Below are 15,774 nucleotides of genomic sequence, written 5' to 3' on the forward strand. Positions count from 1 at the left end.
GGAAGTGCCCGATGAGGCTCTTTAAGTGGACAATGGACTTTGACACGAGGTTCGAGACGTCGTTGGCCCCGGTTTGGGTGTTACTGCCCAACCTTAAGGCCAACTGTTTCTCGGAGCCTTGTCTCAAACAGATTGTCAAACCTATTGGAAGATTTCTACAGGTGGATACGCCTACGGCTAAGTTCACCCGCCCTAGTGTCGCTAGGGTGAAGGTTGAGATTGACTTGCTGAAACCCCGGTGCCGCAAGATGTTCATCCGATTAGGGACTGCGCGCCCGGATCGGGAGGCCCTGGGGTTTTGGCAGGCGATAGAGTATGAGCGTATCCCCCCGTATTGTTTGAACTGCAGGAAACAAGGCCATTTGGCCAACAATTGCCGTGTCCCTGGTGGTGGGGCAAGCGCTCCACGCACCTCGGCAGCACATATGCCGACATCAGTGGCTGATGCTGGCCCGCTCCCTACTGGGGGGGTCGGCCAGGACCGGGGATCAGCTATTGTGTTGGATCATCGGGACATGACAGCTAGTCAGAGGGAAAAACAAAGTAACAAAGAAAAGCAAGTAAAAGGTAAGGCCTCGATGGTTAACCAGGGGCCGGGTGTTGGTACAGGTAATAAGGTATGGCGGGCACTTTCACCTAGCCGGGCCACCCCGGTGCCGGTTAGTAATGGGTTTGCTGTGCTCCAGGATGAGGACTTAGTCTCAGAGTTGCCATCTACCCCGGCTGAAGGTACGACAGCGCCCGGGGTAGGGAATGGCCAGTCGCCTGGCCAGTTGTCCACTATCCCGGAGGTTACTGACTGTTTTAGTCCTTCGGGAGGGCGGGCTGATCTGCAGAACCCGCATCAGGTATCTTTCTCTTTCACTCCTATCTCTCATTCTCCTAAGGCTACCTGGGGGCCGAGAAGGGAGAGGGAAAGGGCGTGGTCAGATTCTGACGTGCCGGTGCCTGGTCATGAGGAGTGGGCCCCGGAGTCGGGGTCAGACTCTGAGGATCGGGTGCTTGATGGTGTAGGCCTGGTAGGACATCGGCTTAGTCATACCAGAAAAGGGGGGGACCCCTCTCACTCGGAGTCGGATGTTCGGTCTATATGAAGATACTCGTTTGGAATGTGAAGGGGGTGTCCTCCCGGGGTTCGGCACGCAGGATCCGTGTCTTGTTAAGAATGCATTCTCCTTTTGTTCTGTGTTTGCTCGAGCCTTTCAGCTCGTCTGATTGGCTTGAGTTTTTTAGAATTCGTTTTCAATTTGACAATGTGTTTGCCTCTTGTAATAATAAAATTTGGCTTTTTTGGAATAATGACTTGGCAGTCACATTTGAGAGTCAGACTGAACAGTGCGTTACGATATCTTGTGTGCACTCTACGGTTCTCACGCCTCTCTGGCTCTCTTTTGTTTATGCCAAGACCACGGTACGCCTCTGGGACCCTTTGTGGGCTAAGCTGAAAGCTGTTTTTTCTATGATTCCCGGGGGTGTGCCTTGGGCGGTTGCTGGGGATTTTAACTCTTTGTTAAGTGTGGACGAGAAAAAAGGTGGGCTTCCGTATTCACACCGGAAGACTACTGATTTTCAGGAGTGTGTCAGCGCGTGTGACTTGATTGATGCGGCTTATTACGGCTCCTGTTTCACCTGGTGGAATGGCCGCCGTAAAGAGGCGGCGATATGGATGCGATTAGATCGGCTCCTCTACACCTCGGTGTGGGAGTCGGTTTTTACGTCATCCGTACGGCATTTGTCAAAGTCCACGTCTGACCACAGTCCACTTCTAATATCTTTTGAGTTGATAAGTATGCAGGTAATCCCGAAGCACTTTGTTTTCCTGAACGTGTGGATTAAGCACGAGGATTTTCTGAGGGTGGTGCGAGATAGCTGGCAGGCCCCGGTAGAGGGGGCCCCTATGTTTGTAGTAGCCACCAAGCTGAACAGGTTGGGGAAAGTTCTGGGCACGTGGAGCAAGACTGTATTTGGGGATATCTTTGTGAAGCTCCGGGAGTATGAGGATAGTGTTCAGACCCTAGAGGCTGCCTTACAGCAACACCCAGATGATGAGAATGTTTTAATTGAATATAAAAAGGGTGTTGCTTTGTTACAGAAACAGGTTGCTATTGAGGAGGATTTTTGGAAGCAAAAGGCGCGTATCACCGAGGTTCAGGATGGGGATAGAAACTCCCGGTTCTTTCACTCAGTGGTTAAGGAACGCAGGCGTAAGCTATATATACACAGAGTGAAGGGTGGTGACGGTGTGTGGCTAGAGGATAGGCAAGGGATTGCGAATCAGGCGGTCTCTTTCTTTGAGCATATGTTCACCGCGGAGATTGGGGGTTTTGATTTGACTAGGCTGGACTGTGTGCCACGGTTGATTACAGAGGAGGATAATGAGGTTTTAACGGCTGTGCCTGAGGTGGAGGAGGTGAAGGCGGTTGTAATGCAGATGAACTCTACGAGTGCGGCAGGGCCGGACGGTTTCTCGGGGCCTTTTATAAGGCTTGCTGGGATATTATTCAGGAGGATGTTGTCAGTATGGTTCGGAGTTACTTTGCAGGGCGGGAATTCACCAGGGCTATCACGCACACATCCATCGTCCTGTTGCCGAAGAAGCCGAGCCCAGAGACTTTCGCGGACTACAGGCCCATCAGCCTCTGCAATTTCAGTAGCAAGCTTATTACGAAGCTCATGGTAGTTCGGATGGCTACAGTCTTGCCCCGGGTGTTGTCACCGCAGCAGAGTGGGTTTGTGACAGGTCGGTCCATTACAGATAACGTGCTTCTAGCGTCTGAGATGTGCCACGGGTTGAGCTGGCAGAATCGGGATATAGTCCTTAAGCTAGACATGGCTAAGGCTTATGACCGGGTATCATGGTTTTTCCTGACTTCGGTGATGCGCCGCCTGGGTTTCAGTGAGGTCTGGATAGATATGGTGTTCCGGGCCGTGTCTAATGTGTGGTATTCAGTGATTGTGAATGGAGTCAAAGAGGGCTTCTTCACGTCTACGCGAGGTCTCAGGCAAGGGGACCCGCTGTCCCTGACTCTGTTTGTCATTGCAGCTGAGATCTTGTCGGTGTACATTGCGCGGGTCTATGATGGCACTACGGTGCCCCGGTTTACGCAGCCGCCACGGACGCCACATATTCACCACCTGGCCTACGCGGACGATGTTATTATTTTTAGTACGGCCAGGTTGGGAGCTATTGAGGTCGTAATTAGGGCGTTAAAGGAGTACGAGGAGATCTCGGGATAGTTGGTGAGCTTTCAGAAGAGTGCGTTTTACATGCACCCTCGTACTCCGGCCCACGAGATTGAGCAGATTTGCCGGGCAACGGGTTGTGTGCATAAACAGTTTCCTTTTACGTATTTGGGTTGCCCGGTGTATATAGGCTGTAAAAAGTGTATCTATTTTGCCCCGGTGATTGATAAAGTTAAGGCTAGATGCTTGAGTTGGCAGCGCCGGCTGCTCTCGAAGGGCGGGAAGGCAATCTTGATCTCTTCAGTCTTGCAGGCCATGCCGTTGCACTTATTTTTGGCCTGCGCACCGCCTAAGCAGGTCATACGGGATTTGGAGAGATGTTATGCGAGTTTTTTCTGGAAACAGTCAGGGGGCGCCCGCTACCATTGGAGTTCGTGGAAAACCCTCGCTCGTCCTAAGAAGGAAGGGGGGGTGGGGTTCTTGGATTTGGACTTGATGGTGAGGGCGGCCAGTGCTAAATTGTGGTGGAATTTCCGGACAGATCATACTTTATGGTCGGACTTTATGAGGGCGAAATACTGCAGTCGGGTTCACCCGGTTGCTAAGTTGGTTCAGAATAGAGATTCGCACACCTGGAAGAGGATGCTGGCGGTGCGTGATGAGGTTGAGGGGGTTCTCACTTGGCGGTTGTTCCAAGGCCGGGTTAATCTCTGGTGGGACAACTGGTCGGGGCTGGGCCCACTTGGCAGGCTTTATCCACACCGGGGGGTTTCCTACTCCAGGGAGTTACTTCTAGACTATGTGCGGGATGGCGAGCTTGATTTGACAGACCACGATGACTTGTCATATGCAGGGATTAGGGCGGACCTGTCCCGCTTGGGGCAGGGCCCGCGTGATATCCCACTCTGGACCGTGGCGTCCGACGGTATGTTTTCTTATTCCTCTGCTAAGGCCTTTCTTAGGCCTGCTTTGCCCACTGCACCGGACCCGCTCTTAGCTAAGTGTTGGCGCAAGCACCTTCCTTTTAAGGTGTCCTTCCTGGCTTGGAGGGTGTTCCGAGGGCGGCTTCCCACGGATGACATTTTGGCCCGTTTCGGTCATGCGATCGTCTCGAGGTGTCGGTGTTGTCCAGCCCCGGTCCCCGAGTCTATTGATCACATCTTTTATTCTGGGGAAACAGCAAGAGCTGTTTGGATATATGTTTTGGCGTCCATCGGCCTCTACTTGCGACACCGGAGTCTTAGGACTTTGATTGCAGGATGGGGTCGGGCGGGGGCGCGTAACCCTCTTTTGTCTTTTGTTGTTAGCAGGTTGCCGTATCTGGTGTTGTGGGAGCTGTGGAAGCACCGTAATGGGTGCATGTACGGCCGAGACACACCCAGCGTTGCACGGGTGATGCATGGGGTGGCAAAGGGGGTGGCGGAATGTCTGTTTAGGCGTTGGCCCATGCAGCATATCCTGCCCTCTAACTGGAGGACTATTGTGGCATACTTGGAGGCACATGTGCCGAGGCGTGTTATTAGGACGGTCAGGTGGTCTCCCCCGGTTGCCGGGGCGTTAAAGATCAATCTTTCTCGCTCTTCGGCGGCTGAGGGGGCTGCGGCAGTGGTGCGCAACCAGGAGGGTGGCTTTTGTTACGGAGTTGCGTGGTCTGGCCACGGGGAGCACGCCCGGGGCATGTTCTGGGTCCTTTTCTCTTGCCTGGAATGGTGCCTGGCCGGGGGAACTACTTTGATTGATATAGAGTCCACTTGGGCGGAGTTGGCCAGCTACGTTGACATCTCTGCTCGTCCGCCGTGGCTTCTAGATGATGTGGTGACCAGACTCCGTTTCTTATGTTCCTGTGGAGTGGTTACTGCTGCTGTGTGCCCGTCTAGGGCCAATATGCTGGCACAGGCACTAGCTGACTGGGCGATGGATAGGCCGGGGGAGGCCATCTTTCGGAGCCTCAATGATCTGCCACGTAGGGTCCGTGCCTTGCTGATACATGATGATGTGCCCTATGTGTTTTTTGATATTGATGATCCCCCCTGATTGTACTTGTGCTTTTGCTCGTTCAGATGGAAAGAAAGAAGAAAAAGAAAGAAGGGAAAATAAGTAAAAAAAAAAAGAGAGAAAGAGAGATGGAAATATGAAAAGGAAAAGAAAATGAAAAGAAAAAAGAAAATGGATTTGAGAAAATGAGAAACGATTGAAAAGAAATAGAGTGAAAAGAATTGGAGTGTAAAAGAATTGGAGGGAAAGAAAATGAGAGTTGGAAAGGAAAAGAAAGAGTGGATGGGAGCTCAAAATAGTGAGTGTGTGAGGTTCTTGGGAGGCCGTGAGGCCCTGCTTGCAGCGCTGAGTCTCAACGTAAGGTGCTGGCGGTACAACAGGGCACCCTAGTCCGGGCTGAACGGTGTGCCGGGCAGGATTTTCAAATCCGTTGACCTGGTCAGGCTTGCTGCTGGCCAATAGTAGCTGAGTTCCTTCTGGACTCCGGGGGGGACGGGCTATGGTTTATTTTTTGTTCGCGTCAGCCTGTTATAACCTTAAACACTCACCCGAGGTAGAATTAAGTTGGGTCATGGGAACAGGATGCTTGGTTGTTCTATCTTGTTTCTATTTTTGCAGGTGCTGTTTCTTTGGCCTCGGAGGCATGAACTGGTCCTGGGCTGTTTTGGTTTCGCCTTTGCAGGCATCTTTGGGAAAGACCAGGTCTCAACGCCGATGCAAGCGGTAAAAATTGCATCGTAGCCCGGGCTGAACGGTGGCAGGGTAGGTGTTTTTCAAATCCGTTGGCGGTAGTCCAGGCTTGCTGCTGGCCCATAGTAGCTAATCCCGTTAGGGTTGGTTCTGGTTCGTGCTGGTGCTGATCGAGGGTTCTGCTATTGGCTGCCTTGCGCTGCGTTGATCGATTTTGGCCTGGGATCTACCTTGTACCTTTGTCTTAGGCCTGCGTGCCACTAAGCTTTGTATCTTGACTTAGGCCTGCGTGCCATTGTTAGCTGTATATCTTGACTTAGACCAGCGTGCTATTGGTACTCTGTTGTATGGCATGTCTGGTTCTACAGGGCAGCCAATGGCGCTCCGGGAGGTGTTACAATTATGGTGCAGCCCGGCTAGGCGGCATTATGGTGTGTAGTCGCTGTAGTGCAACTGGCTGGGAGGGGCCATGTTTGTCACACGCGAGGCATCTATCCTCGCTATTTGAGCTTTGGTACTACATGATGGGCTGTGAGGCAGTTGGGCTGCGCGTATTTGGAGCAGCTTCTCAGTCTATTTATTTGTTTAATCATATTCCTGCCTACGTTTAGTTAGTGATAGCTAGTATAGGACTTGGGGCATGCATACTAGAGCCCCGGGGGCCTCTTTATGTAATCTTGTTTTATTCTACTTTACATTTCTTAGTTTAGTTTTAGGGTTTAGGCCATGTGGGGCCTAAGCCCTCTGTATTGGCTTCGGCCATTTTATTAATAAAGTTTTTTTTAAAAAAAAAAAAGAAAAAGAAAAAAAAGAATCATAGTCACACAAGGTCTTCTTCATTACCAAGAAGACTAAGGCTCAACAATAACCTCAATCAAGTATCAACAAGGGTTCAACAATTTGTATACGATCACATCATAGGAATCAATCCAGAGATCATAATAAAGACATGAGACCATACTCAACAACAAAGGATTACAATCCAACACCAAATGATTGCCAACACAAGTTTCCAATCCCAATACGAAGGAACAAACCACACATACTAGCATATCAACATCAAACTAGCATGCTTATCAAGCGGGTAAACCAACATTAGTTCTAAAGAACATTCAAGACTCATATTAGCCCAACGAATCACAAAGTTGGACCCTTAGCACGATTCAAGACACCAAATCCTAACATGGATTCCTAACACACCGTTCTGTACATACGAAACATCAAGAAGACTCACAAATAGCACAATAAATCAACATCGGGAGGTCAAAACATCAATACCGAGAAGAAAGAATCACGGGAAACAAATCCCCGATATCATCCAACAACTTACCCCGCGGGTGGGGCCACGGGTGGGCCTCCACCCGCGGTTCCGCCCGCGGGTACACACCCGAGTTGAACCACCTTCCCCGCGGGTGGGGCGGCGGGTAGGCCTCTGCCCGCGGGTACACTACTGTACTCCGAAATTTCCCTTCGGGGAAAATCAACAACAAGGCCAAGTTCAAGTCTAAAACACCCAAAATCACACTCACAACAAAGATATGACTTGAACCCAAGAAATAGCCAAGCAATGGTATTCAAGAAACCTATAAACAAGCTCTAAACATGCATCATCACAAGATCATGCATCAAATCTCACAAATCATCACAAGGATAACAAGTAGAAGCCAAGAATCATCATATAAGTAAGAAAATAGGTTTTGTATAGCATGGGTTACCTTTGTAGCCTAATAACTTCTTCTTTTCACCTTTAAAAGCCTTTTCCAAAAACTCTTCTTGCACACCAACTTCTTACACAAACCAAAACACAACAAAGATCCTAACTTTAGATAAAGACACCTAAAAGAAGGTTAAAAACACCAAAAAGCTAAGGATCTTACCCTTTCCTATGCTCAAGAAGGAGAAAGTAGGAATATTGGAAGAAAATCTTGCAAGGCTTGAAAGTTCAATTTCTTGCTTGGAGAAGAAGCTAGACTATCTTAGAGAGAAACTAGAGTGTTTAAGTTTTAGGTTGAAAAGGTGAATGAAATGAGAAAGTCTTGCTAGGTTAGCTTGAATCACAAATCTTAGGTGAAAAGACATATTAAGAAGAAGAAGAAGAAGAAGAAGAAGAAGAAGAAGAAGAAGCAATACTCCCATGACAATAGAACACCCAAAAAACAAAACGCAAAGGTATAGTCCACAACTTCTCAAATAACAATACGACAACTAAGCCAAAGAAGTGACCAAAGTACTTTAACCAAATAATTCATCAGTTTTGTATCCTTTCACTCTAAAAATGCAGGTAGGGATGACAAATGGTACTTTGATAGCTGTTGCTCACGTCACATGACCGGAAACGCAAAATTTCTAAATGACATAAACACAAGCAACGGTGAAGTAACCTTTGGTGATGGAGTCAAAGGACAAGTAACCGGAGTAGGTACTCTAAATGTTGCAGGTCTACCCAAGTTGAAAAAGGTGCTACTGGTAAACGGACTCCATACCATGCTCATAAGCATTAGCCAACTTTGTGACCAAAATTGGAATGTTAGCTTCACCCAAGACAACTGCAGCGTTATGGATAATGAAAAGCAATGTGTTATGGAAGGTAAGCGATCAACAGATAGCTGCTATATTCTAACACATGATATCCTCTGTTGCAGGTCCAGCATAAATGAGTCTGAGTTGTGGCATCAAAAATTATGGCGTCAGCAATCCAGCTAATTAAATTTCTTTTTGCTCGTGTTAATAAAATTTCAGGTACAGTAATTCACATATAAATATTACTCAGTGTTACTAATATTATTTTTTCTCTCGTGTGCAGATTAAGTCTTAAGGTTAAGCAGTCATAAAAGCTATCTTGAAGTCACGTTTTAAAAGCCAAGTGTTCAAGTCTTATTAGTTTCTTATCTATCCACCTTCTCTTTATCTTGAATTCCTAAAGATGATGTTTGTTTTGATATTATTGTGCGTATATCTTTTTGAACATGAATTATCCATTCTAATTTATATATATACGTGTATCTCTGGATTCATTAAATCATCATGTACTTTTAATCTTTCAGGTTCTTTCTCTTTACTTGTTCGGTTTTTTATTTTAAAGTGTCCGTTTAATTTGCTTGGGTTATTCTTTATGTTTTGTTATTGGCTGTTTCTGTGTGTTCACTGAATGTCCTATCTATGTTGTGTTGGCTGCTTTTGATATGATAATTCTTTGATTATGCCTTTTTGTTTGTGTTTCCTGTGTTAAAATATGTTTGCTTGAATGATAAATTTGGTGCAATTTGATTAATGTGTTTATTTCTCTGTGTTATTTGTTTGGTCCGGTCATGACCGTGTGTGTTTTTGTTTTGTTGTGTGTTTTTCATCCTATGTGTTGTGATTCTGTGCCTGAATCATCTTCCTACCTTGTTTGACCAAAATTGAAAATTTCTTAAATTTTTGTGCTTCTTTGTTATTTGTTAAGTCGTTTTCAAGATTGCATGTACCTTGTTTTGTGTTTCTATTTTGTATTTTCACTTGTGTAGGTTCATGTGGCAAAAGATTTCGTAAAAAGAAAAAAGGAATTATTATGGAGCTGTTCTCTCTATTTCATCGTCAAGCAAAAGCTATCTGGTATTAGTTATTGGATTCTCTTTATATGGTTTCTCTTATTGGCTTTAGTGGATATTATTGGATATCAGATTATCTTTTTGGTTGAAAATCTTCAAATTATTAGATTATCCAGGTTACCATATTATTTGGGTTATCATATCTTTTTGATTATCATGTTATTCAGACTATCGTGTTGTTGGTTGTGTGATAGCTTTTTATAAAGAATATCTGAATGATTTTTCTACTATTGTGAACATGGAATGAATATGACAACACTACATTCTTGGTGTATGGCAATTAGTATTGATCAATAGGGATGAATGTTGGATAAGTTTCTTGCCATTTTACGGGAAAGAGGGTCGGGCACCCCGTCAACTCACTAGTCTAATCCACTGATTTGATGTTCACCGATCCTTTTTGTCACTTATTTGGCAAAAAAGGGGGAGTAATAGAAAGGAGAAGTTTTTGAAGAAAGGGGGAGTTTTATGAGAAAGGGGGAGTTTTATTTGGCTGACTATTTTGGAATATGAAATAAGGGAAGATACAAGAAAGGGGGAGCAGTAGGAAAGCATGATGACTGCGACATATGGTCTTTTTTTTAGTATGGCTTGTCTACTACTCTATTATGCTACACATTTTTTGGTAATCTCTGACTTATATATCTCTTCAGTTTATGGCTATTATTATCAGTTACTGGTTATTATTATCTAAACAATGAACTTATTGTTATTGGATGATCAGCCTTTATTTAACTAATCTATCTATTGGTGATCAGTTATTCTATCTAAATATTGAGGTTTCTTGGGGTTCATAAACAACACACATATTCTTTGAAAATTAATACTATGAGTTCATGGAACATGGTCTACACGAGCTTTTGGTAATGTTTTTTCTTACCTTAGGTTATTGTATGGCACATATACTAAGGGCTTTTTAATAAAATTATTTTATTTTTATTGTTTGCCCAAAGTATAAGATGCTATAGTTTTTGCCAAATATATTGCCAAAGGGGAAGATTGTAAGTGTACATAATTTTTACCCATTAAAAACCTTGTTGTTGGCTAATTTAATTTTATAATAAATAGATTTAAGTTAGCCAAAGCTCTTGGACCATTTTTCCTATCTTATGGTATTTGATTGAGTGGCTCTTGTTTATTAGTGATATGAAGGGGAAATCAACTAACAGATTATGGTTCAAGCAAAATGTGTAATGCTTAAAATGAATGGCTGAGAATGAGTTACTATGTTGGAAAACTACTTTTGTGCCTTGAGAAATTGGAAGCTTCATCACTATGAAAGGAAAGGAAGATCATTGTGGAAGTTGCCAATTTGAGATATAATATTATTTTGAGAAGTGAACATTCTATTACTGCTAACGAATTGAATTAAATATATTATTATTCTGCTGAGCTACGGTTTGCGCCTGAGTCAATTGAAGTCTACTGAGCTACGGTCTGCGCCCGAATCAGTCGAAGTCTGCTGAGCTACGGTCTGCGCCTGAATCAGTTGAAGTACTGTTCGAAGGTTATCAAGACATGCACGCCACGGTCCAGATTGGATGTTAGGAAGGTTGTTTGTAGTATGGTAGCTAAGGCTGTGATAGTCTAATTTACTGTTCTATTGTAAAATTCCTCGGTGAACATCTATAGTGGATTGGGCAGACGTGGGTTGCCTCGTAGACGTAGGAGGAGCGCTCTGAACTGCGTAACAAATTGCTGTATACTTGATTTAATTTCTGCTTTTATTTTCTATTGTTTACTGTCTTTAAATAACAAAAATTAATCGGGCCAAGTTTATCTTTAATTTTACTTCAATCTTAAAAATCAAGTAGAAGTTTTAGGTTCGGTTATTTTAAGGTTCACGGCATTATTTCAAATGTGTTAAATGATGAAAACTTTGTTGAAAATGAGGAGAATTTTGATGATGTTAATGAAGTGGGAGTTGAGAATATTGAGAAGAATGTTCCTAGTTTGATTGACAATGATGGAAATTTGGTTGAAATTGATGTTGGCCGATAAGTTGACTCAAATGTGAATCAATTAGAATTTGTTGTTGAAGGAGAGGCACACGTGAGAATAGAGGATATACAGAGGTTAGAGTTCCAGTTAGAGATGAGAATACAGAGGAGAATAGAGCTGCAATTGGGGGTGGGGGGTGGGGGGAGGGGGGAACAAATTAGTGAAGTGGCAGTAGAGACTGTAGAAGAAATCCCATCCTTGGAAATTGTTGATGTTGCTTTTCAACATGATTCCCCACTTGAAGTGAGACCAATTTCTGAGCAGCCAATTCTCTCAGATCATCATTTTTCTCTAGACACAGAAGATATTGACAACTATCATGATGATGAGGATAATATTTCTGAACATTCAAACACTGGTACAGAGATTATTGAGGAAGAAAATGATGGAGTCACCGCCGGTCGAACTGATCACGGAATAAATTCGTCTGATTTGGTTAATTTATAGTTAGTTGAGGCACCCATTGTAGCCGAGAAGAGGAATGCATTGCTCAGTTCTCTCAGAAACTTGAACTGGACTGCTAGACATAGAATTTTGCCGAAGTTTCTGACACTCAAGAAACAATGCAATCTGCCATAAGATTGGAAGCACACTGCGGGACCAAGGAGATCTCTCTATTGAGCATTATGCCAACACCTGGGATAATCTCAAAGAATTGGTAGAACATCAAAATGTCCTGCAATAAAAAATTCACAGAACTAAAGCACACTTGAAAGGATAATTAGCAAAAACACTAGCTGAGATTCTCTGAAACTGGCAGCAAGAAAGGGTAGTGTCTGAAAAGCTTCACAATGAACGTCACTTGAGACAAATAAAGGTGATTCAAAAGCAAGAAACCCGAATCAATAAATTGGAGATTGAACTATCTGATGTATCTCACAGGCTTCTACACTTGCAATCTGTCACGAATCGTATCGATGATGCGGTTGAAACAATTCGTGTGAATCAAGACCGGGATGCTTAGTGTTCTTGATTTTCTAGCTGTTCATGCCAAAAAGGGGGAAAGTATTCTCAGTCAATTGACCGAGATGTGGTATGAATTGAGAGATTTTGCAGGAAACAATGGCACCCACTTAGATTATGATAGAAGCTTTGATGAGTGCATTGACTAGTGGGAAGCTAGAGTACTGCCCAGAGCAACTTTGAAGGAAGCTAATTATGGTTACTCCCTTGCGGGACAGTTAAAGGATCAATTTGCCAATAATTTGTTTAAAAATGATTTTTACAAACTTAGGGAACACACCAATGGCATAGTAAAGCTTGAAGATGGAAGAAAGAGAACAAGGAGGTAATTAAGTAATTTGCTCTGTAATATTTTGAACTAATGAATCTGTAAGCTACTATGAGTTTCGGAATTCCCAGTTTATTTTCTCTACGATATTTTAAATTATTCTTGGTAATTTCCTTATGGTCTTTAATTTATTTTTGGTATTATTTTCGTATATGAATTATTGTGACAAGTATGTTAAACGCATAACTTATCATAAAATTTATCAATCCATTTTAATGCGTAAAGGAACTTGTCTAAAAATAATTCACTACTCAAGTTTAATTTTCTATAAAAAAAAAATTTTTTGTTAAACTCAACAAAGACTTTGTGAAGAATAAAATTTAGTAAAAAATTAAAATAATTTGTTAATTTTTTTTTCAAAACTTAAAGTCATTGACTGAGTATAGGTTTTGACATTATAAGGGGGGAAATTGTTATGAATAATTGTAATAGATTTTGATATGCCAAATTGTAATTGAAAAATTTACAACCCCCAATTCTATTTATAATTTTATTTCGTGCGTCAAGACCAAAAGAAAAATCAGGAAATAATTTAAAAAGAATTTTCGAAGATGTATTATGCATGAAACTGGAAGAAATTTGAAGAAATTATTATACACGAAATTTTGAAGAAAATATGAAGAAGAAATAATTTTTTCAAGATGGCGAAACAAGGAGAATTATTTTTGAAGAAGGAATCTCAAAAAATGAGAAGGAAATGGCGTACAAATTGAAGAAGAAACTCAAGTTGCATGAAGATTTCTTGAAGATCAAGTATTGTTGAAGAAAATGAGTATATAGAAAAGAATAATTTATTAACCAATAATTTTTATACGTGAAGTGGTTGGAAGTTTAATATTATTACTTACTTCAAGGTCTAAGGTTCAAATTCCAATTATTACATTTATCAAGGTAAATTTTAAAGGAGCCAAGATTAATTAAGGAAACATTTAACAAGGTAAATTTTAAAAGAGCTGAGATTTGAGATGAAATTTTGAGATAAAAGAAGGAAAATTTGGAAATTATTGTAAGAATATTCAGAATAAACAGAAAGTAGGAAGGAAAGCCAGTGATCTTCTAATTCATCGTTAGAATTCTTATACAAAGGTATCACCAAATATAAGGTAATTACAATACATATAAAAGGTAGTAACCTATCAATTACAACTACTACCATATATATAATAAGAGTTAATACCATCTGAGGTCCTCCGATTATAGTGGTTTTGCCACGTTTAGTCTTAAACTTTCAAATTGACCATTTGTGGTCCTTCGACTTTCAAATTTAACCATTCGTGGTCCAAGTTAACCACATATGGTCCTTCAAGTTTCGAAATTTAACCAGCCATGGTCCTCTTGAAATGACCATGGTTGGTTACAATTTAATAGTTGAAGGACCATGTGTGGTTAACTTGGACCACGAATGGTTAAATTTGAAAGTCGAAGGACCACAAATGGTCACTTTGAAAGTTTAGGACTAAACGTGGCAAAACCACTATACTCGGAGGACCTCAGATGATATTAACTCTATATAATAATGTCCATAATAATAATATTTATAACACTCCCCCTTGGACATTATTTGACATGATCCTGCCTTGTAAAAATTTGCTAGGAAAACTCTGTGGGAAAAACCTAGACAAAAGAGTATAAATGTATATATTCATGCCTCGTTAAAAACTTCACTAGGAAAACCACGTGGGAAAAACCTAGTTGAAGAAAAGAGTACATGATATTTGTAAGAACATATTTTGTACTGATTGCCTCATTAAAAACCTTATATTTAAGGAAAAACCCCGTGGAAAAAACTTAACTAAGGAAAAGAGTACATCGGTTAGTCGTCAAGACCCAATCTTCGGGATTGATCTATGTAAAATGATACTCCCCCTCTAGATAACAATCTTTAATTCCCATACATTAAATTTCCAAACTATATAGAGGGATTTTGTAAATAAATATATACAACTGTCATTTGAATAAATATACTCTATAATAATCTCATGACTCTTCTGGAGTTCACGTGGTATAATATTAATATCATAGTATCTAGTCAAAAGGATTTCACTATATATCCTTTTATTGACCCTCTATGGGACAATGCGGTAAAAATAGTACAACCAGTTTTGGAACTTGGCATTATGGAGATACAAAAGTAATAGCCAGTACCCAAGTAGCCATTATATATTTGTTTGTCTAAGTATCCAATCAAAATAATATATTGACTAACTGTGTATAAAAATTTTTCAAAGAGAAATTCTATCTTCAAGTCGAGATAATACTTATCTTTCCTAGGCTTTTGTTTCAAAATCTCCGTATTTAGATATGGGCTGACATCATCAAACCCTTTATATATTTCATTGATGTTTTCCGCCATCAATATTGACTTAGATAATAAATAATAAATAAGTTCATTATCAACCCTTTATTGAGCACACAATGGTACATATTATTCCTTCAATGAGGATATTAACTCCATTCGCAACCCTTTATAGAGTAAATACAATGACACTTAAATTCTCATTTCGGGAATTATAAATCCATCAGGGATTTCTCAAAATAAATAAATATTAACTATTTCAGGTCCTATATAAAGACCTTAATATTTTAATGTGCGATTTTCACTTTTTCTCATTTTGAGAACTTAAAAAAACCTTCGGCGACTTTTGAATTTAATATTAGTTGCATATCTAATTTATTATTCTGCCAATGATGTAGCGGAACTTAATGCCATTTATCGTGGGAAGATATGTTTGATTAAAATCAATCAAGGGTATCTGCGTGAACCCATAAGACTACAAACTCGCTTTATATCATATCACCTCACTATTCTTATTTCTCTTTCGTGCACACACCCACTTGTAACCTTCGGGGTTAACTCTCAACGGTGAATTGTTATAAAGAGAATTATTAATAATTAGCGAGTCGAGCTATGCCTTAATTGTTCCTTTATACGTTAAATAGTCATAGCACTTCCGGTGCATAACTCTGGATCCAGATTATCATATAATGGAGCAATTTGTACAGGCTATTGTGTTGTCGACAACT

At 41.7% G+C, this 15,774-nt stretch overlaps 1 protein-coding gene across 1 annotated transcript; it reads left to right on the forward strand.

Annotated features, from left to right (window-relative positions):
- The first annotated feature begins 1,165 nt into the window (after positions 1–1,165).
- Positions 1,166–2,680, forward strand: LOC109193312. The gene has a single exon (XM_019344174.1). It carries the CDS (start codon positions 1,166–1,168, stop codon positions 2,678–2,680), a length of 1,515 nt encoding a protein of 504 aa, XP_019199719.1.
- The last annotated feature ends 13,094 nt before the right edge of the window (positions 2,681–15,774 follow it).

This window comes from Ipomoea nil, unplaced genomic scaffold (genome assembly GCF_001879475.1).
Source record: "Ipomoea nil cultivar Tokyo-kokei standard unplaced genomic scaffold, Asagao_1.1 scaffold1868, whole genome shotgun sequence".
NCBI classification, from domain to species: Eukaryota; Viridiplantae; Streptophyta; class Magnoliopsida; order Solanales; family Convolvulaceae; genus Ipomoea; species Ipomoea nil.